At 40.3% G+C, this 22,438-nt stretch overlaps 1 protein-coding gene across 3 annotated transcripts in view; it reads left to right on the forward strand.

Moving 5' to 3' along the window:
- The window catches only part of MON2 (MON2 regulator of endosome-to-Golgi trafficking), a 208,906-nt gene extending 186,757 nt beyond the window's left edge, over positions 1 to 22,149 (forward strand). For all 3 annotated transcript variants that reach the window (XM_077471965.1, XM_077471966.1, XM_077471967.1), the window contains 3 exons: positions 1,441 to 1,648; positions 5,345 to 5,427; positions 21,473 to 22,149. In XM_077471965.1, coding sequence (XP_077328091.1) covers positions 1,441 to 1,648; positions 5,345 to 5,427; positions 21,473 to 21,636 — 455 coding nt within the window. In that variant the 3' untranslated portion in view covers positions 21,637 to 22,149. The remainder of the gene's footprint in view (positions 1 to 1,440; positions 1,649 to 5,344; positions 5,428 to 21,472) is intronic.
- The last annotated feature ends 289 nt before the right edge of the window (positions 22,150 to 22,438 follow it).

A 22,438-nucleotide genomic window follows, 5' to 3' on the forward strand; every position in this document is an offset into this window, starting at 1 on the left:
GTGGAGCATAGGTTGCACATACGCAGCCATAGCTTTGGCTGAGAAGAGGGCCAGAGCACCACCTGACATAGAATGTCTTTCCTGATCTCGGTCACCCACTGATTAAAGGTAAGTACAAAAAGGTATAGTCATCATGGAGAGGTTAACAGTTAGCATTAAGTAATTTAAAACTGTATAAAACTTATTCTTTAACTACCAAGATGATCTTCATACTCTTGTGGGGTTATTATTGTATTTGTAAGACCTGTAGCCTTAAAGTGGCTCTAAAAGCTCAAGGTTTTTTGCCTTAAGCACTCCCCAGTAATTGTCTGAGCCCAATCTTTCTTCAGCGCTGTGCACGAGAGTCTCAGCTCTGCTGGGTCTCTCCCTCCTCATTGGCTGCTGTTAATCACAGCCAGTGAGCTAATCCGGATAGAGAGAAGGTGGGGCCGAGCTGTGTGTGAATGGCATGCAGAGCAGTGACTCGAGAACATGCCTCCTCAGATGCCCCCATTGCAAGCTGTTCTGTGCAAAACCACTCCACAAAGCAGGTAAGTAAAGATAGTGACAATGATTATTGCTAGCAGCTATAGCAGCCGCTAGCGATAAACAGAAGTGAATCCAGCAGGCTGGTTGTATCGATCAACTTGGTATATTCAGCCTTCCCACACACAATTCAAAGCTCGGACAGTTCCTTCTGAACCAGGCGAGATTTGAACTGTCTATGGCTGGCCTTAGAAATTTACTCTCATTAACTGAAGTAAATAGGTACAGTATCAGTGGCAGCCAGTCCATAAGGGGTGCAAGGGCGCTGCCCCCCTAATCCATGGGAGAGTAGTGTTTTTTTTTCAAGCACATGATTAGAGCCTGAGGCACCAATTGGATTTAAAAAAAAGTGTGGGCACGGGCCATAGAGCACTGCAACCTGAACCCACCCAGTTGTGTGACAATAGCGAATTAGTATTCACTATTATCTTCCTGATTCTCCTCCCGGCTAATCAGGAAGCGGGTTCTGAGACCCAATTGGCCAGGGAGTCTCAGGACCCACTTGCTGTTCGGCCGGGAATAGAAGCCCAAGCTCTCCCCTCTGCATTCTCTCGTTCTTGCCCTGCCTGTGACCAGTAATCAGGAACCGGGTGAACGGAGCTCCTAAGGTAAGGCTTCTGAGCGCCGTCTCCTTCCCGTCCATCTCTGGGGGGTGCAAAAAACAATTGAGCAACAGTCGCCTTCCCTTTAAAAAGCAGCACATCCTTTTTATAAATATTAAGATGGAATCATTTTTTACTAAGATGCTGGTGCTCTAGCTTGTTTTTGTATGTACATCTCACTGCACAGTGGTTGTATAGTAATTCCCTTTCTACTTCATATTCTTCTCCTGAAAGTAATTGATTTTTGTTTCTAATTGTAAAACACATATTTTATTTTCTGTTTGCCACTAACCCCTTAGAGTCTGTTTTGCAGAAGCAGAAATTGACATCAGGATGCGAGAAGAATTTTCAAAAGTGTGCTTTGAGACCTTGCTTCAGTTCTCATTCAGCAATAAAGTGACAACCCCCCAGGAAGGATACATCTCTAGAATGGCACTATCTGTGCTGCTGAAGAGATCCCAAGATATTCTCCACCGCTACATAGATGACGAAAGGCTGAGCGGGAAATGCCCTCTGCCAAGGTATGCGTTGGGTTTAACGTGTATTCACGGCATGTTATACCAGGTTGTGCTCTTATAGAACATTATGCAGCAGGCGTGTTTATCTGATTGTACAACTCAACTTCTTTTCTGTGTCCTTCCTGAAATATAATAATACATGTAAGAATGCAGGATTCCACATATTGAAAAACATTACTAATGTGTATTATGTTTTTATTGGGGTGAAATATCTGTCACAGACTGTGTGGTGGATTTTCTTTTAATATGCTATGCAGTAAAGGTTTCTAGGTCCGCAGGCAAATCATCCTCGATGTATAAACTTTCCAGTTGAAAGGTCTCAAGAAGCAAAGAAAACAGATCCCCTGCAGAGTTTAATATTAATCGTAGTAGGATATTAAACCTGTTGTGTTGGGAGCCCTTTACAGTTACTGCCCTAAATTCCACAGCCAAGAGTCCTCTAGCTAGGACTGCGCACATTGAAATGTTTACAGAAGATCTTCCATTCTGAAGACATGGATTATTATTATATATAAAAGAACATTGACTTGCATGGTTCAGAACATTTAAATTAACTTTCATGTAAAATAAAACTAGACCTCCTAATGCATATCCTCAGAAGTGTCCTTTCTCTGCTGCCATAGCAAACAGTCTCTCCATTCTGTAAACCAGCAATGAAAAATGACAGGTTACTATAGATAACCAGTAAGATATTGCTATGTTAAAAAAAGATAATATTATAATTATTTTATTATGTATGTTTTATTATTATGTATTTGTTACTAGATTTATACTTTAGGAAAGTTTTATTAAAGGGTTGTATTAGGAGGTACCAGTTCTATCCTAATCATACAGTAACAGAATGTTCTACTTTTAGACACTTTGATTCATGTGGCCCTCAGTACTTGTCAGAAGAAAGACATTTGAAAGTGATACAGAGTGAATATTGACAGCAACTCCCTTTGTACATTGCTAATTAGTTACCCCATTGAAGAGTTATCCCATAAAAAAATGACATTTACATTCTCCTGAGTGGTATTCAGCCCCCTTGGATCTTTCTGGATGTTAAGTTTAGAAATGTGAATCAGATTTAAACCAGCTCACATCTATGGATGACACATCACAATCTTCCTGTAGAAGAGCAGTTCCTACATGTGTTCCACTGATGGAAGGGGTTGCTGCCAATTCAAATAGCTAAAATGGTGATTCTGATGCTATTGTAGTACCAGTACATTTCAAAGTACAGTATATGTATGGCACATATAACCAAAAAGATTGCCTTGACTTTATACAACTGTGTCCAGAACACGCATGTAGCCAATGAAATGTTGGATTATCTCATCTGTGTGCTTGTTCTTGGTCAGTAAGTAGTGAAGCAAGGACAAGTACAGGAGCCCTGGAGCTTCCAACTTCAAATTAGAACTAGCAGATTCCTTAAGTCAATCATAAAGAGTTGTAACTTAGCTTTACTGTAATGTTCAGCCTGAGATTTTGAATTGATAATAAAATAGCCCAAAAATGTTTCTTCCAGAGGTATCTTCAACTTGCATGGTAATAGTGAACATAGTATTGGTCATGTGACCAGGCACTGGAGCATTGGAGGACTACTATCATAAAAAGGGATACTTTTAGGCTATTTTATTGCTATATTAAAGGTCCAGCTTGTCAGATGGAGCTTAACAGGTTGCGTGTGCACCATTTTTTTTAGTGGTCATTGTGTATGATAGCCAGCTTTGATAACTGGTAAACACGTGCTTTAATGTGTTACTAAACCCACAACTGTAAAATCCATCTGTATATGCAGTAAAGCAAGCTTGTTATACTTACTGTGGAACCTAAGGGGTTAATCCTATGTGTTGGGGAAAAAAGGATGTTTGATCCTCTCTTCTCTGCTCCCCCCCCCCCCCCCCTTTCTTCCACAGTCCACAAACCTCCTATCTTCTGATAGAACAGAGGCTAGGGGGACAAGCTGCACATGCTCGGTTAGGTTTGTATTGCTAGACAGTTTTGGTTTTTTTCTTGGGAGAGTGCATATGATCAGCACAGGGCCAATCAGCACTGTCCAGAAAGAGGGATAGGGGTCCTGCAGCCTCATAAGACAAGCAGGGGAGAATGAAAATGCCTACAAGCTTTAACCATATACTGATAGAAGTCACAAGACTGCTCTAGCTGCTAATAAGAAAGGGTATTTAGTCGTTTATCGTTACTAAAATAGTTGCATTTCTGTGTACTGTGGGAGACCAGATATAGTTGATACAGGGTCCTGGGTTTAGTAACACTTTAAATACACCAAAAGTCACCATAGCAGAACATCACACAGCAAACAAGGATACATATAGTGGATGATAATTTCATTCCAGCTGACAATTAAAACATAGCATTCAGTTTATGCATGCTTTAATTTACAGATTAATCTTCAGATATTAAGTGACAGTGCACATTGGGATTGTGGGCACATGACTATTTCAACTTGTTATGCCAACAACATACCATAATAGGTTGGTAATAAGTCATATGTTTATCTAACTGTTCAGTTTTAAAGTGATTGTAAACCCTAGAAAAAAAAACAAAAAACCTGCAAGACAAAGGCATATTGAGCTAGTATGCATAGCATACTAGCTCATTATGAACTACTTACCTGAGATCAATGCCCCTGCAGCTGTCGTCCTACCCCACTCTGGCGGCTGACATCATTCCCAGAGTTATTTCTGGGTATCGCAGCTCCGGTGATGTGATTGGCCAGAACCGTGATGACGTCACTCCCATGAGCGGCACACTCACTGAAGCAAACGGAACGTACGTGCCATTGCTTCAGTGCGCATGTGCCGATTAATGATGGCACATGCAAATACAGGGATATATCCTAAACTGTGCAGGTAACCTCCAGCTGCAGCTACTGTATTCTGACAGCAGGCACCAATTGATTAGATACAGCCACATTCAGTTTGAAAATGATTTATCCAGCTCCCTCAGTTTCTCAGTGTCAGGAGGTTGGCAACAAGGCCACCCACAGAGCAAATTTCTGCTGGTTCATCAGGGACCAGCTGAAATTCATGTAATGTATAGCCAGCTCAACCATGACTATCCCAGGAGTGTTTACAAAGGTCGCCTTTATTGCACTGGTATAAATCATTGTAAAAAATAAAATGTTGTTGCAACTGCATTGTTCCAACTCCTTTCACTTTTTGCTTTCTCTGGACAGCTTGGTCTGCATATAAATGTGTAGAAAAACTTTAATAAAGGAATATACTGTGTAGAACTGAACAATGATTTTGGAATTCTACCTTTTGCACAATAAATTAGCAGCTTATATGTTACTCCACTCCCTACAGAATTTTTACTTGATCCTGTTTTTTATTTTAGATATCAGTACATAGCAGCCTTTAGTTTGCTGTATCCTTCATAATTCTATGTAGCTAGTATCTGTACACTTGCACTTGACATTCCTTGAAAGTATAAACGGCACCTTATAATTTTGTGGTAAATGGTAATAATTTATGATTCATTGCAAAATAAATGTTTGGAATTCCAAAGAGATACATTGCCCTAACATTTGAAGTAGACCTGAGACTGCATTAGCCAAAATAAAGTGCACAGCTATAAATACCTCCTTTCTGTCAGCTGCTTGTTGAGGGAAAACCTTTCCACAGTACATGCACTGTAATATGCTTTGCATAAGTCATAATGAATAATGGCGATTTTATGTTTGGATTCTTGCAGGCAACGTGTAACGGAAATCATATTTGTTTTAAAAGCTGTAAGCACTCTCATAGATTCTCTTAAGAAAACTCACCCTGAAAATGGTAAGTACCTGGAGTGGTCTTTTTGCTTTGTAAATTATTTTTCATTTGGTTTTAATTTTCTATTTTATCCTGGCTCACTATATACAATCAGAACCAATACAAAAGATCTTATATTAGCTTGCGCTCTATGTATTGCCTACAGTTATCCTTTTTCTCTAGGTTTCCTAGCAAAAATACACAACCAACCCCAATGTCAACAAGCCGCTTGCTGTGGGGGTACTCGTGCATGTTTTCTCCCGAGCCAACTCTGTATGTCTTTTATGGCCCCGCCCCCACCCCCCTCTCGCCCGCTATCTCCTCGCTGGCTGTGATTGACCGCAGCGGGGCCATTGGCTGATGCCATTAAGGAGCAAGAGAGCCTCTGCTCTCATGCCCATTGCTGGATCAAGATTGGGCTATTGGGTAAGTATAAGGGGCAGCTGGGTTGGGAGAGCTGCTTGCAGAAGGCTTTTTACCCCTTTTTTTTTTTTACCATTAAGGTGAGAAAACTGCCTTTTAGAACCACTTTAAGCCTAGTTCACCTTTTGCAACATTTTAACCCAACATATTCAGGGTGTAACATGTATCATGTTACAAATTCACTGGCCTCCACACCCCCCAAGTCTTAGTTTTGACAGCTAGCAGGGGATCTTCTCCGGCAGCCCGGCTGCATCATTCATTTACAGTATTCTGTGAATGGGAAAACTACAAGTCCTGACAACCTTTGCAGCTGTCAGCTTGTAGTTCTCGATGAACTACCAGGATGCTGTTGATTGCTCTTGGTAGTTCACCAAGCTTCCTGTCAGAGTGTAACTGCCTGCCTGTATCAGAGGTATGGGCAGACAGATGCACAGACAGTCTGCAGGACTGTGGCATTACATATGTGCTGTTGGCCATAATGTGCTGATCATGGGTGTAATGTTCTTCAGGTCCCTAACAAAAAAATAAATAAATGCATATTTTTTTGCCTACAAAGAATGTGCATTTATTTTATTTTAATTTCTTTGTAAAAGTGAACTTGTCTTTTAAATTAGAGTTGCTGTTACTTTTCCTTAGGTAAAATCTGTTCTTTATTGAATGCATCCCCTCCACCCCCCTGACTGCAGCTCATCTGTTTCAGCGCTCACTTTTCAGCTCTATCTGCTGGATGCCGCCCAGCCTTGCTTTTGAAAATTTTCCCGCCAAGTCCACTTCTGTCTGTGCATGTGCACCACATTCCTATTCATTCCTATGAGGAGAGACACACTTTGCAGGACAACTGATGGCTGCAATGAGTACAGCTTTCAATAGAATTTATTAGAGCCACAGTGCTTGAGCAGGCTGAAGAGGAACCAGCAAGGATATTTTCAGAAGCAAGATTGTGAAGATCGCTGGATGAAGTTGAATATCAGATTAGATGGGCTTCTATCATCCGAGAGGCTGCATTCCTTTAGGTAGAATTCCAGGCTAGAACTAAGTTTAAAACTTCTCCCACCCCCCTTGCATTACCTAGTTAAACTACCCTGTAGAAGGAAAATGCATATTCTTACTTATTCTCTGGATACTCCGGTCCGATCACATGATCCAATCCCAGTGGCCTGCTTCAGGTGAGAGGAGGGACAATTGACAATGGATGACCCATAGTAAGCCTATGTGTGACATCACCACCCAGGCATTCCAACCGTTGTCTGCACTTTCTTCTCTCCCCTAAAGCTGGCAGCCGGGGAGATCACATGACTGGTCCAATGTGCCCTGGGTATAGGTAAGTATGCATCGTCTTTCTGCAGGGTAGTTAGTCTAGATGTTATAAGAGGGGTGGGAGCAGTTTTAAGCTTAGTTCTAACCTGGAATTCCACTTTAGGGGACAACTTGTGTAAAATGTGCAATTGTCTTTTAATCTCAACAATAAAGCTAAATGCCATATTTAAAATGAAAGTGCTTTATAACCTTTAACATTTAGCCATTGCCACCTAGCCCCAGACTTTAACACAAACCCAACACTAATTAAAGTGGTTATAAAGGCTAAAGGGAATGAGCCTGCGTGGGGGCCCCCATTGTAAATCTGGTTGCTCTGGGGGTATTCGGAATGAGGGTGGGGCCAAAAGATCCCTCGTGGCACCTTGGGATCTGACAAGAGGAGGATCGGTTGCTCTGTGCAAAACCACTGCACAGAGCAGGTAAGTATAACATGTTTTTTATAAATAAATAAAAAAAAGAAAGCCTTTTACATCACTTTAATCCATGAAAGGGCGCACTTATCAAGCACTAAAGCTGCAGGCACCAAAACTTCCTCTTCTAAGCCAAGATCTTAGTACTGAAAATTATTAGGTGGGAAGCCATTTAACTAGCCTGTGTGCTTTGGTTTTAGCAAAGATACTTTTACTGACACAATTTGAATGTGCAGTTCTCAACCTTCGTGGTAATGTGGCCCAGGATCCCAGCCCCACGACGCAAGGGTGCTGACCATTTTTCTCTTTTCTGAGCATTGTGTAGAGACTTCTGTTTATTGCTGCAGACTTTATCAAATGTTGTCCTGTGTTTCTGTACAGAGTTCAGAACTCACCTACCTTTACTGTCAGACACTTGAAAAGATTGCTTTAACAGTTTGGCTGGCTGCCCTTTGCACATCATTTTTTTTATGTCTCCAGCTTTCAAATTACAGCTTTTACAGAGTACTTTGACTGATACTATACATTTTTGCATAGAAGCATTTATTTCAAATTGTACACAATTTACACCTGCAAGCATATCATAAAATATGCCTGAATCATTTTACATGAAGATGTGCCTGTCTGTGGCCAGCAGAAAAATGACATATACAGTACACAGTCAGGCTGACTTGCCTTGTGGTATTCTCTACTGAATTTATATTAACACGTTTTATTTATAGATCTATCTATACCATTATTAAACCGATTAGGGATGATATCCCTGCAGAATTTGGTCACTCAAGAAAAAGCCCCCCCCCCCCCCCCCCTCAGTCTCTGGTATGTCAATGATTATAAGATCCTTCTTCTTTTGCTTCCCAAAGAGCGCATCAGCAATTTACATTTATTGCATCAAGGTAAAGTCCAAGGTCACTGTACAGTATCGGACCACCATGAAAGAGGGATCTTTAGAGTATCTCATGCTCTGAACAGAGATAAGCTAGGGCAATGTTGCCTAGGTGGGGTTCCAAAGCTCCACATCAAAAACAATACTGTAGATATTGGTTTATAATGTATCTTGTACCCAACGGCGGCCTGTCCATAAGGGCCCCCCTAATCACCCCCTTAATCTCTATGCATTGGCCCCTAATCTCCATGTGGGGTGCTGGATGCATAGAGTTCTACAAGTTTTTTGGTTTTTTTTTGCCTCCGGCTCTAATTGGAGTCAATAAGGGTGGGCACTGCACCCTGAACCCACCCACTTGTGTGACAATAGCGAATTATTATTTCCTGCTTCTCCCGGCCAATCAGGAAACGGGTCCTGAGGAGAGAAGAAGTGACTGGATTGGCCGGGAGGAGAAGCCACCCGTGACCTGGATGGGGTAAGTGCTGGGCTGATGAGTGAGCAGGCAGACACAACTTTTAAAGCATGACATGGTAGGTATCTTTACTTGGCGTAACATCATCTTTTGCATTATACAAAACAATTGGGCTAACTTTTCTGGGTTTTTTTTTTTTTTTTTTTTGAATTCAGGAAAGTTTTTTTTTTTTTTTTTTAATAATTGTGTTGGAAAGACCGCTGCATAAATACAGTGTGACATAAAATATTCCAACGACCGCCATTTTAGTCTCTAGGGTCTTTGCTAATAAATTATATATATATATATATATATATATATATATATATATATATATATATATATATATAAATAATGTGTGTGTGTATATATATATATATATATATATATATATATATATATATATATATATATATATATATATATATATATATATATATATATATATATATAAATAATAATAAAGTATAATAGTATTAGTAGTTTTCAAGCAAAAAAAAAAAATGATTTTAACTTGTGTCAGAAAAATTCTTATTCTTCAAGAGGGGTTAAAGTGGAACTAAACTGCTAAAGCAAAAAATATCCAGCAGCTTTAGCAGAAGAGAAATGCAAAGTATCTTCTGTCTCCCTCCTAGCATTTTTATTTTATTTTTTATATTTGCCATCCACACAGTGCATTGTACACTCCCAACTCATTCCAACATGTTTCAAATGTCGGGAAGAGACCCAGGTGCTGGGGACAGTGTAGTGCCTATGCAAATGTTCAGGAGTTACATCATTGGTGGCAGAAAAGGACGGGGTGGGGGGAGCTAAAGAGAAGAGATGATCGTAGTGCAGCAATTGAGAGCCTGGGTCAGTCAGTTCTGGAAGAGAAATGTGTGCCATAATGTTCAAGTTAGCCCAACATACTTACACATTATGGCAAGAACCGATACTCCCCGGGCAGAGAAGAGAGATGTCATAACAAACTTCACCTCGGCCAATTAGAGAATGCCTTGTATTCATCGATAAAAATACAAGGTGCTTCAAGAATGGCTGAGATGTTACATGACTGTTTCTTTTCAGTCTTACAAGGGAAGTGTGCAGGACTTGGCCAGGAAGACAGCACAGCTTGCAGTATGCATCACAAGCTAGTGTACTGTATTACAGCCTCCACAGTTGTTGAATTGTTCTGCCACAAGAATCATTAATTTTATTACATTTTATTACATTACAGCATTTTATTACATGTACTTCTATACGGCTGACAATTTAAGCAGCCCTTTACCATATTGTACGTTCACATTAGTCCCTTCCTTCATGAAGCATACAATCCGAGGTCCCTAACTCACATTCATACATATACATAATAGGGCCAATTTAGACAGGATCCAGTTAACCTTACCAGCATGTCTTTGGAGTGTAGGAGGAAACTGGAGTACCCGAAGGAAACCCACACAGGCACAGGGAGAACATGCAAACTCCAGGCACGTAGTGCTGTGGTTGGGAGCCGAACCAATGATCTTAGTGCTGTCAGGCAGAAATGCTAACCACTTAGCCATGATGCTGCCCATTTGAATAGACCAGTCCAAATGAAATATTTAAAGGCACAGTAATTGTGAAGCTTAAGCTGTTTTAAGGAGATTTGGGAAGAAAAAAAGCACAGGGTCTCAAGTGGTTAACAATAAGATATTTTGGTATACATGGTTCACTTTAATGAATAGATGATTCAATTCAGTTATTTAAAAGGCGGAGGTTTACACTGCTTGAATCTTGCTGATTGACTTTTATCACTCTCTCACTCTGTCCAGTCCTAGAGTGCTGCTGTAGAGGAAATTACAAAAGGTCACTAGCTAGTGAAAGTTGAGTATTTACACTAAAATTACATTTGATGGCTTTCAAGGCCTCATTCACACAGGAGTACCAATTTGTTTACCTATGTGAAGTGCCATCTTCTAGCGCGTGGAATCCACAGGTATTCTGTACAGCTGCGTGCAGGTAACCTGTTCAAATCAATGACTAGTGGACAGCTGCACTGACATCCATGTGCACCCCCAACTTTACGTTGGTGCAAGATTGATGCACGCATCAGAACGCAAACAGACTGCTTTCTGAGCCATTAATCGGTCACACACAAATGTGCAGTCAGGGCTAGACTTGGAGGTCCATGCAGGTTCATGCAGATGTCTGGTCTGTCATCAGTTTGAACAAGCTCCCTGCACATGGCTGCATAGAACACCTGTGCATCCTGCACAGTTGAAGACATTTTTTTACATGGGTGTACGGATCAGTTTGAATAATACCTTAAGGAATAAATGCATTCATTGCTTAGGGGTTTTTTTTTTTTTGCTTGGTGTTCAGCTTTAAAAGTTATGTTCCCCCTTTTTTTTTCTCCTCTAAATTCCAGCTCCCCTATGTACAAATATACCATTAATGTACCTCTGTTGCAGAAAAGTAAAAGCTCACTTTGCTTTTTAGAACAGGGCCTTACAGTAGCCCCTGGTGTGTTCCATAGAAAAGTTTATGACTTCCTGGTATGTAGATTTAGTGCTAGTTCACACCAGACGCAGTTCCGTGTGCTTTTTTTCTGCACTAAAAATGCATGCACAGTATTTTCAATGTATTCCAATGGCTCTAGTTCACGCCATGCAGTCAGTTTCCGGTCAGTTTCTGCACCAGAAACTGACCGGGAACTGCATAGTGTGAACTAGAGTCATTGCATGCATTTTTAGTGCAGAAAAAAAGCACACGGAACTGAACAGAACTACGTCTGGTGTGAACTGGCCCTTAGAACGTAATAACCAGTAACACACAGGAAGCAGTTCTTCGGCTGAGCTCATTAGTGCATACACACGCTGCACCCATGTTTGCACGGCATCTCCACCATCTCTCCAGGCGAGCGTTTTCTTAGCTTGTCAGTGTAGGCTGCTGAATGTAGCTGGTGAACTGCTTCCTGGGTCTTATTGTTTTTTACATCCCAAATCTACATACTTGGAAGTCATGAACTTTTCTATGGAACACATCAGGGGCCAAGGTAAGGCCTTGTTCTAAAAATCAAAGAGAGCTTTTATTTTTCTGCATTTATTTTTAATGGTACAGTGGTACATAGGGGAGCTGGAATTTAGAAGGGAAAAAAAAAGGTGAACCTAGCCTTTAAATAATGCCCTTGTGTTTATGGCCAAATTAACGTGGGCGGCACAGTGGTGTAGTGGTTAGCACCCACTACACCACTCTGCCCTTGTGTTTATGGCCCAAATTAACGTGGGCGACACAGTGGTGTAGAGTGGTTAGCACCCACTACACCACTCTGCCCTTGTGTTTATGGCCCAAATTAACGTAGGCGGCACAGTGGTGTAGTGGTAAGCACCCACTACACCACTCTGCCCTTGTGTTTATGGCCCAAATGAATGTGGGCGGCACAGTGGGGTAGTGGTTAGCTAACCCCTACCCCACTGTGCCGCCCACATTCATTTGGGCCATAAACACAAGGGAATTATTTAAAGGCTAGGTTCACCTTTTTTTTGCCTAGCAGGAAAAGGGTTCGCTGGTTCGAATCCCAACAACGACATCACCTGCCTGGAGTTTGCATGTTCTCCCTGGGCCTGCGTGGGTTTCCTCCGGGTACTCCAGTTTCCTCCCACACTTCAAAGACATGCTGGTAGGTTAATTGGATCCTGTCTAAATTGGCTCTAGTATGTATATGTATGAATTTTGCATTAGCGACCTTACACTGTAAGCTCCTTGAGGATAGGGACTGTATAATATATATATATATATATATATATATATATATATGTATATATGTATATGTGTGTGTGTGTGTGTGTGTGTAAAGCGCTGCGTAAATTGACGGCACTATAGAAGTACCTTAAATAATATCTTTTATGTGCATTCAGTTTAAATTATATTATGGTCTATTGTCTAATGAAAAAACTTCTGCATCTAATAGGTAGTTATGTGTGTACACAACAGCAGCAATATTTGCGTATTACATATTCAGGGCTGTTTTTCCTGCTTAGCAGTGCAGCATATAGATTGTAACTCGATTTGTTCCTCCCAGTGCTTGTCTACAAATCTGTGGAAACAAACTGAAAGCAGTAGACTCTGGCTGGTTAATATATTTTCAGCAAATATTCAACAAGCAGGCTAGTTAACACTGCATTTTACACAGTCAAAATATATGACTTTAAAAACTGCTTTCAGGGAACTATAACATCTCAAAATGTTTATTAAAAAAAAAACACACTGGTTTCCTTTCAAAAGATTCTTTAAATATAATAGTGTAAGCAAGCCAGTTGAGTGTTTATCTCCTTGTGAAACAGTTTATTAAAATAAAATCCATAAAAAGTCGAACAGATAGGGAGGAAATGGTGAAATGAATTGAAAGAACTAGCTGCAGTAATATGGAGCCTGCGTGACCTTCAAGGTTGGTGACTCATACATCCTGAGGCAATGCATTCATCAAGTCTTTTCCTCCTGAGATGGATGACAGGGTCACCACAGTGCATGACATATCATGCTGTTTTCCTTACCGGATCTCTTAATGGACTTCATGAACCCACCTAGCCAGCTATTGGCATTCCTATACCTTGCAGGCCTCCCTGACACAGGCAGTCATTGTACTGTGCACCATCCACTTCACACCTCCTCTGGGTTTACACTCACTGCCTCCCACTATTCTTTTTCTGGAATACATTAATACTCATCACCATTTGGTTTTCGTTATAACCCATCAGCCTATGAAGATGTTACTATGGTTTCTAGCATCTTGGAAGAAAAATAATACATTTTTGCTCAGCTGAACAGCATTTGTTTAGTGAAGTATTGCCGTATGTTTTTGCACAACTTTTTTGATCACATCTTGCATGCCTGAGTTCAGTAACATGAGCAAAATGTACCTGTAGATAAAAACCATGATGGTTTATTGATGAAAACATCAATATCTGCATCACAATCAGTCAAAAATCCAGTCTGCATCAACAAGTTGACCCAGCAGTCTTTTATTCTATTGTTTAGTTAAAAGTACAGTCTTATTCTTTATAAATAAGGAGGCCGTTGCATTACATTTATATTAAACCCTGGGATTTTAGAGCACTTTCAGTAGCTGATTTAATCATTGTGAATATGCAGCTTCTTTATCTCTTAATTCTTGTCTTTGTTCCAGTCTGGTGTCATGATCACTGCCCCAGATTTCCTGTTCCTACATGATGGGACTAGAGTGGCACCTCTGCTCTGTGTGCCTCAAAGAAGAAACTAACAGACTGCCTAGAGGTTGACCACTGGTAATACTTTCCTGTGAGGACCTTTTAAAGCCGTTCTCCAATCTGGAAAAAATAAAAAAATAAACATCAGCTGCAAATATTGTAGCTGCTGACTTTTAACAACAGGACACTTACTTGTCCAGGGGTCCAGCGCCGGGATCTTAACTGTGGGTAGCTGGCTGTGCTGCTTGTGGCTCCACGGCCACGCTGCACTTTGTGAATGGTCCTGCAGTCTTCTGGGACTTGTGACATGTTCCAGAAGACTACAGGGAGGGAGAGAGGAATTGGCGTACACCTGTGTGAGGTCTGTGCTGTGCTTGTATGGGTGTTTCATGCATCCGTGTGCATGCAAATCCCATTCATGTCAATTGGGGTGCAATGACTACTTGAACACAGCCACTGCCCTCAAACTGACATCCACCAGGGTACAGATGTGTGTCCATGAAAGCAGACCATATGAGATTGGGGACACACACCCACACGGATGTCAGATTGGAGGCAATGGCAGTGTTCAGGCCACTGCAGCATCCCATTTGACATGAATGGGACTGTATGCACGGAACACCTGTGCCCTCAAATGGATGAATGCTTAAGTACTTCCTTGTGCACAAGGCCTGAAGATGCTGGCTATTTGCAAATGATCCTCTCACCTTTTTCCATATGGCATATCACATAGAAATGTTTTGATCCTAAAGAAATTGTCCTATAGTGCATTGCTACTGCACCAAGTGTGTACATGCTTAACCGCTTCCCATCCAGGCCAATTCTGACATTTCTCTCCTACATGTAAAATTCATATTTTTTTGCTTTAAAATTACATAGAACCCCCAAACATGATATATGGTATGTTTTTGTTTTGTTTTTTAGCAAAGACTCTAGAGAATACAACTGCAATCATTGTAACTTTTTATGTTGCACGGTATTTGCACAGAAATTTTTCAAAAACTTATTTTTTTTGGAAAAAAAAAACAGTTTCATGCTTTAAAAAAACAAAGCATTGACGTTAGCCCAATGTTTTTGCATAATGTGAAAGATTAAGTTACTCCGAGTAAGTAGATACCTAACATGTCACGCTTTAAAATTGCACACACTCATGGAATGGCGCCAAACTTCGGTACGTAAAATTAACTATACTAAAAAGATGATATCTGAATGATGTCTGTAGCTGCAGGCATCATTCAGATATATCCCCGCAAATTCAAGGACGTCATATGACGTACTTTGGGCGGGAAGTGGTTAAGAAGCAAGCCATGCTATGATAGAGAAGGAATATGGGTGGGAGAGAAAGTATGGTCACATGGCTGACCCAACAAAGGTAAAACCGGTTTGGTAGAAAAGCTGTTTGCAGTGCATTATAAATAAATACAATTTAAAAAAACAAGATCTTGTAAACCACAGCCATATCTGCTGGAAATTCTTATAATGGATCCAGCTGTATAGAATTTTATTTATTACAGATTTGGGCACCTGAAGATCAAGCAGATAATTCGTAATTCTACAAGACCATCTCTCTACCCTTATATTACTGGCAGGGCTGATGTGTATATATTACAATTACTGTAGCTTACAAAATAAATCTGGTTACTGTATGCGAGAACCTTTAAAACGGGACTAGATCACCTTATGCACTTTATATTTTTGGGTAGAACAGGAGAAGGTCAAATTCTCTTTCAGATTTCAAATTCTTGTATTCGTTGCATAAGTGATTCCTAGAACAGAAAATGAGGTGGGAATTCTCCCAACTAGAAACCAGAGAAAATGAAAAACATGACAGAGGTGCTAACCTTTTCCCTTCTATGCGCAAGATGAGAAAAAAAAAAAAAATTTGCTGGCGTATCAAAAACAAGTGGTTTAATTAGTTCATAATTGTCAGAATTAAATATGAGTAAAAAAATGCAGTATAAATAGTTAATCATTCATATCCACCTACACAATACTAGCAAGCCCTTTCTACTTGGATTACAGTAGCTTGAAAGCAATGAGTAACTGCAAATTATTATTTTATGGATTCTTGAAATGCTACTCATGTGTGTGACTCCTATACTACGGTGTCGAATGAGGATTAAAGATTGGAGTATTATGTTGAAATCTCAGCATTTACTAATCTTTTACTTAATTTAGCAATGCAAACCAGTATTGAAAAGTTGCTTAAAAGGGAAGTCCCCCCTAACACTAAAATCTCTAAATCTACAGGCATTCACAAACTAACACTAACCTATTTAGCCCTATAAAGAAATCAGCATACATACCTTTTTTGAAGCCACTCTGGTCCGGTCTCCAGCGGCGGAAGCTCTGCAGAGGAGACAGCTAACAATGGCTGGGAAATGAATGGGAAGTGACATGACCCATAGAGTTACTATGAGGCTTCCGTTGGCTGCCTCTTCTGCACCTGTTTCCACAACAAAGCCACCGCTGGCAGCTCAGCATTGGACCAGACCAGAGCGGTTTCAAAAAAGGTATGTATAACGATTTCTTCTTTACGGGCCTAGATAGGTTAGTCTTAGATTGTGGATGCCAGTAGATTTAGAGATTAGATTTAGTGTTAGGGTGGACTTCCCCTTTAAGGCTATGCAGTATGCAACATGAACCTTTATAGTTTTGAGTTTTCTGTCTTTATATGTAAGGCTATTGGACTTATGTAATGGTACAATATTTTTAAATGCTTGGCAGTATTAAATGTTAGAAGTCTTTACAGTCTAAACTGTGCAGGGTTTTGTTGGGCTGGTCATTAGCCACAAAAACATGTTGCGTCAGTACCTGCCATACAGCTTCATTCACAACTAAGTGTGAGTGTTATCAGGCAATTTTGGAGAGTTTTTGCACATTTTTTTTTAGGTGTGTTGAGGCTTGAGCATTTTTGTTTTTGCAAAAGGAAGCTGGAGGGAAGTTACTTGGAGGGAAATTCTATCAAGAAAGCCTAACTGTCCAAGGGTTTATATAGGTGCCATATCCCAGTGAATGTAGACAAAAGACAAAATGATTAGAAAGGGGACTTTTAAGGCTCCAACAAAACACTTTAACATTTTAATGAATATATAAAAAGAAAAGTTTATTGATACAAACATGTTAAAATTCATGTGAAGATGAAACATATTGCAGACGCAAAAATGTCATACCTACAACAGAAGATTGTGACATAACCTATTCTGATTCAACATGTCATCACAGGAATACCCCTATACGTTTTGACAAAAAGCAAGTCTTCTTCAGGGAGTTCTTTGTGGAGGAATACAATGAATAGACACTTCAAGACAAAGGTCAATTAGTGACTCATTATACAAAATTATATATGAAAACAAATACATCCAACATCAAACACAAGGATATATCTTACATATTTGTGTAGAGAAGTCCGATACAGATGCCGATATCAGCTTAACACACATCCAAGAATCAGGGGGCAATTCAAGGGAAGGTATTCCTAGTGTGTTAAAACAGTGGTCATCAACCCTGTCCTCAGGCCCACTAACAGGCCAGGTTTGCAAGATAACTGAAATAATTCACAGGTGATGTCATTTGCTGCTCAGTGATTGCAGTATTCTAGTCTGCATCTCCCCAAGGTAATACATAAAACCTGGCCTGTTAGTGGGCCCTGAGGACAGGGTTGATGACCACTGTGTTAAAAGATTAATGTAAATGTCTCTCATCCAGCTAATCAGAGGTCCTCTCTGAACCTCTCTCCTTGAAGTTTTTAATAATCCGATAAATGGTTGATTTAGGTGCAATCTATGCAGTATGTTATACTCACTGTGGAACCTAAGGGGTTCATCATCTGCATTGTGTACAAAGGCAGATGATCAGTGCACTGATTACATGTGTAGATTTCCCCCTGCGAGGAGATGTCACTGATCGGCTCTCCTCGCCACACACTCTGTCAGTGTGAGGTGAGCACTGCCATCTCCGTGTTTACATGTGATTGGACACAGCTGAGCACATGGTTAAAGAGCCGCAAACATGGCTCTTTACGAAGATTGGGGTTGCGCTGTGTCCTAGCAACACTGCACGGCCGTTCTGGGACGGCGTCCCAGAACGAGAGCGGCACCGCGGCAGTGAGCGGGTGGCAACTAGTTAACAGGAAGTACAATGATTTCAAGCACCAACCTCCATTTAAAGCTTCTAGTCTGTAATTCTAACTCAGTCAGCATTACAGAGTGATTTCCAGCCTTGTCCTCAATACTTACACCTGTGTTAATGAGAGAATCGTGAAATGATGTCAGCTGGTCCTTTTGTGGCAGGGCTGAAATGCAGTGGAATTGTTTTTTGGGGGGGATTAAGTTCATTTTCATGGCAAAGGGGGACTTTGCAATTCATCTGATAACTCTTCATAACATTTTGGAGTATATGCAAATTGCCATCATAAAAACTGATGCAGCAGACTTTGTGAAAATGTATATTTGTGTCATTCTCAAAACCTTTGGCCAAGGCTGTATTAAAAAGATCTTCGTTCAAATTAGTTGTGGTGCCATAGTTAACTGTATAACTTGCAAATGTTAAACAAACCATCTTTATATGATATAGGAGCTAGTATAATCATTAAAAGTGAAAACAGGAAAAGGTACAGTTTGTGTTACGGCTTTTAGAACGGAAATCATGCCAATATCACCAGATTATGTCAAAGTCCAGGAGTGCCTAAATATTCTGCGTTGGCTGTCCCATTTTATAAATATTGCCATGAATACACCTGATAGCATCTATTTTCTCAAATAACATTAGTGTACCACCTCTAGGAATAAATGAGGAGATCTCAAGCAAAGACACTTTAAATGCAGACCACCATTGCAAGAATCTGTATCGGCCTGTGAGCAGAATTGTAAAGGATTCATTGCTTCCTATGTTTATGACCATGCAGCAGTGCTGCCAGCAAGAGAGACTTCCACAAATAAATCATTTTCCCATTTTAGCCTAAACGGAAGTCTATTATTGCTCACAGAGTGCTTCTGACTAGAAAATGTTGGCGCTGCCCCTTTCTGCTGTGTATGTAAAGTATGAAAGCAAATAAGTTCACACAATGATATTTTGCACAAATCAGAGTTCTGAGTAGTTAAAGCAAATGAAATATTTAATATATTGTAAAGGAGGGTGATATTAACCCCTAAAGGTGTAGAGAGTATTTTTTCCTGTCAGTAAAGTTAATTAGCTGCGCTAATTTATTGGTCTTATATGATAGTCAGTGGCAGCTGGTGCTCAAAATGTTTTGGGAGGCGCAAACAACCTGAAAAATTCATAAATTCGAATGCTGCCATTCAACCAAACCCCCCCCCCCCCCCCGCCGTCTGCTCGCCACTTACTCTGTCTGAGTGGGGCAGCTGGTGACAACGGCGGGTGGTTCCCTGTCCTCAATGTCTTCTCCCATCCTCTCCTCCCGTCCTCTCCTATGATTGGACGCCTGATAGGCATCCAGTCACAGCGCCTGTCGTTTCAGCCCATCAGGTGACGGGTAACAGACCTGAGCACCTGATTGGCGGAGAGGCGGTTCAGTGTTAGAAAAGCAAATATTCATTCGCTTTTCTAGCACAGCTGGGTTAACTGTTGTTTACCTTTTTTGATGCCTATTAGAGCTTATGGCTCCAATTCAGGTGGTTCAAAAACACCCCTTACCCCTCTGCTGCTCTAATTCAGGTGCCCGATGCCCGAAAAGGGGCCAAGCACCTGAATAGGGGGTGACGGCGGCAACCATGGGTAGATTCATGCAATGCATGAATCTATCTATTGGTGATATAGGGGGAGGCTGGAGAGAGGGGGCAGCGCCCATGCTCCCTTTTGGATGCACTGCCACTGATGATAGTGCTTTTAACCACTCAAAAAACTTTTGAATACACAATTGTCTAGTTTTTTTTACACAGCTGGTTCTTGCTCGAAATGTTTCTGCTGTCTTATGGCTTTCTCTATCTATAAAAAAGAGCCAGTAACCTCATCTGGTTGAATATTACCCTTTCCAAACTTACCACATTCCTCCGGCCCCAATGTTACATACTGAGGCTCGATGGTTGTTAAATACTGTATGTCTCATCTGTATGCTGATTCATCTGAAGTATTTTCCAGGAGGAATACCACATTCTCATCTGACGATCATTGTGACTTGTCTGACTTTGAAGAGACATACCGTATATGACCTTGGTGGTATTGCAACTCTTTCATAAAGTCTACTATATGCCAGCTAAACTTCATAAACTTAACCTTAAACCTCCGGCCCTATACAGTACTTTAAAGGCTAAAAAGTTGTAGTGAATTTGTTTCATACTAAGTACTTCTTTGTTTGCATTCACACTTTTTGGTCTGAAGTTACTGCCTCCATGGATTGTCAGCTGCCAAGGCAAAACCCAGGGTTTGTAAGCCCACAAGTTGTCTATTTGGCATATTGGGAGGATCTACCATTCTATATGCTCACTAAAAATGTCTCTTGAGTTCTACTGTTTTATGCTAAAAAAAAAAAAAAAAAAAAAAAAAAAAAACGACCCTCCTTTAAAAGAGAATACCCCCTTCCCTTTTCTCAATGGCTTTTCTTGATTAACACTAATTTACCCCTTTGTAAACTAACGAATAACCTAAAGCCAAAGATTTTCTTTGCTGCAACCATGGGTTTTAGAAAAGTTGTTCTCTTGATTCCCCCTCTATTGCGTTCTCCTGGTGGGGGGAGGGGGCCATCGCTGCTGGGAGAACATACTGTGATTATTGCCAGTGGCTATAGCCACTGGCAATAATGGCATGAAAAATCCAACAGGCTGGTTGTACCCAAGTTGATAGTTTGGTCAGCTTAGGTACAATCAGTCTGCCCATAGTTTATTTGAATCTTGGCTGGTCCCTGCTGAACCGGCTGAGAGTTGAACCATCTATGGGCGGTTTTAGAGGCAATATGAAACTGTTTGATAAGATCTTGGGGACCTTGCGTCTCCTAACTCCACACACTCACCCCATTATATTTGGCCATGCCAGTACCTGTTTTTCCACCCTTTTTTTCTTTTTTTTTTTTTTTTTTTTTTACCTAATGATATTCAATTGGCTATTTCCATGTGAAGTCCGATGGTTGAACATCTTATTGTGGTGTACAGCCCACAGTGTTGCAGTCATTCACTTTTTTTATTGTATTTTTTCTTTATTTTGCTTTGTTCATTGCAAACATCAATAATAATTACCTTTCAAAATAATCAATGAAAAAGATAACTCTTAAAGATCTCAAGACTTTCTTGCACGTTCTAATTTTTTCTTAAGGCAACTATACACTCGGTTGTTGGGTCTGCTGTGTCCAGTGTATGAACTAGTAATTGCCAAGAAAGCTTTGTAGCATTTACTTTGTCTATTAGATATTTTGTTTTTCTAATGCAGTTTATTTCATTTGTTTCAGTTGATGGTAACACTTGGGCGCAGGTGATATCTTTGTACCCAACATTAGTGGAATGCATTACATGTTCGTCCTCAGAAGTATGTACAGCTCTCAAAGAAGCTCTTGTTCCATTTAAGGACTTCATGCATCCACCAGCAGCCAAAGTGCAAAATGGAGAGTCTTGACCACGTGGAATGATTTATACGGAAGATATGACACAGAATCTACTCCAGATGAATGTTTCCTCCTAAGTGAAATTATTTTTCAAAAATAACTCATTTCGTGAACTAAACTGATCAGCCAAATTATGGCTTCCTCTTGACAATACTAATGAGCTCAGCCATTCATGAAAAACAAGCTTACTCCTCAATAAATGTCCCTATGTGAGTAGCAGTGTGAGCCTTCTGAATATAAATTTATTAGGTGCAGTAAATTATCATTTTTGTTTCAAAATGGTGGGGGGAGGGGGGTTGAGGACTTGGGTAACAGTGGTTTAAAGAAAACAATATGGCAAATCAGTCAAACTTAGCAGATTGGCAGTTTGATCCCTGGAAAAGTACAACTTGTACTTTACTTTATGCAAGACAATACTATAACATTCCATATTTTTTGTTAGACTTTGTAAACCAAGAGAACTGTCATATTTGTGTGTAAAATAAATGGTACAGTTCTGTAATAAATTGTCACATTGTTTAAAACGTTATGGTACTGGCAGTGAGTTAAGCACACAGTTTACATTTTGTATCCATTTAATAATCTCTATAAATTAGCACTTTACACAAAAAGAAGACGGTCATCCTTACCTGTGTACACATTATTATACACAGATATCTGATTGCGTTCTTTGCAGATGTAAATGCAGTTATCTATGAATTGTCATATTTGTCATATATTTCCAGCCTTTAAACGTTGGACTATATGGAGTCAATGGTTTCAGGAATTTTTCTGTAAGAGAAACTTCCAGTTCAAATGTAAGGCCTCAGGTTA

This window comes from Lithobates pipiens, unplaced genomic scaffold, assembly GCF_037356315.1.
Source record: "Lithobates pipiens isolate NorthernLeopardFrog02 unplaced genomic scaffold, aLitPip1_a1.2 Scaffold_8, whole genome shotgun sequence".
NCBI lineage: Eukaryota > Metazoa > Chordata > Amphibia > Anura > Ranidae > Lithobates > Lithobates pipiens.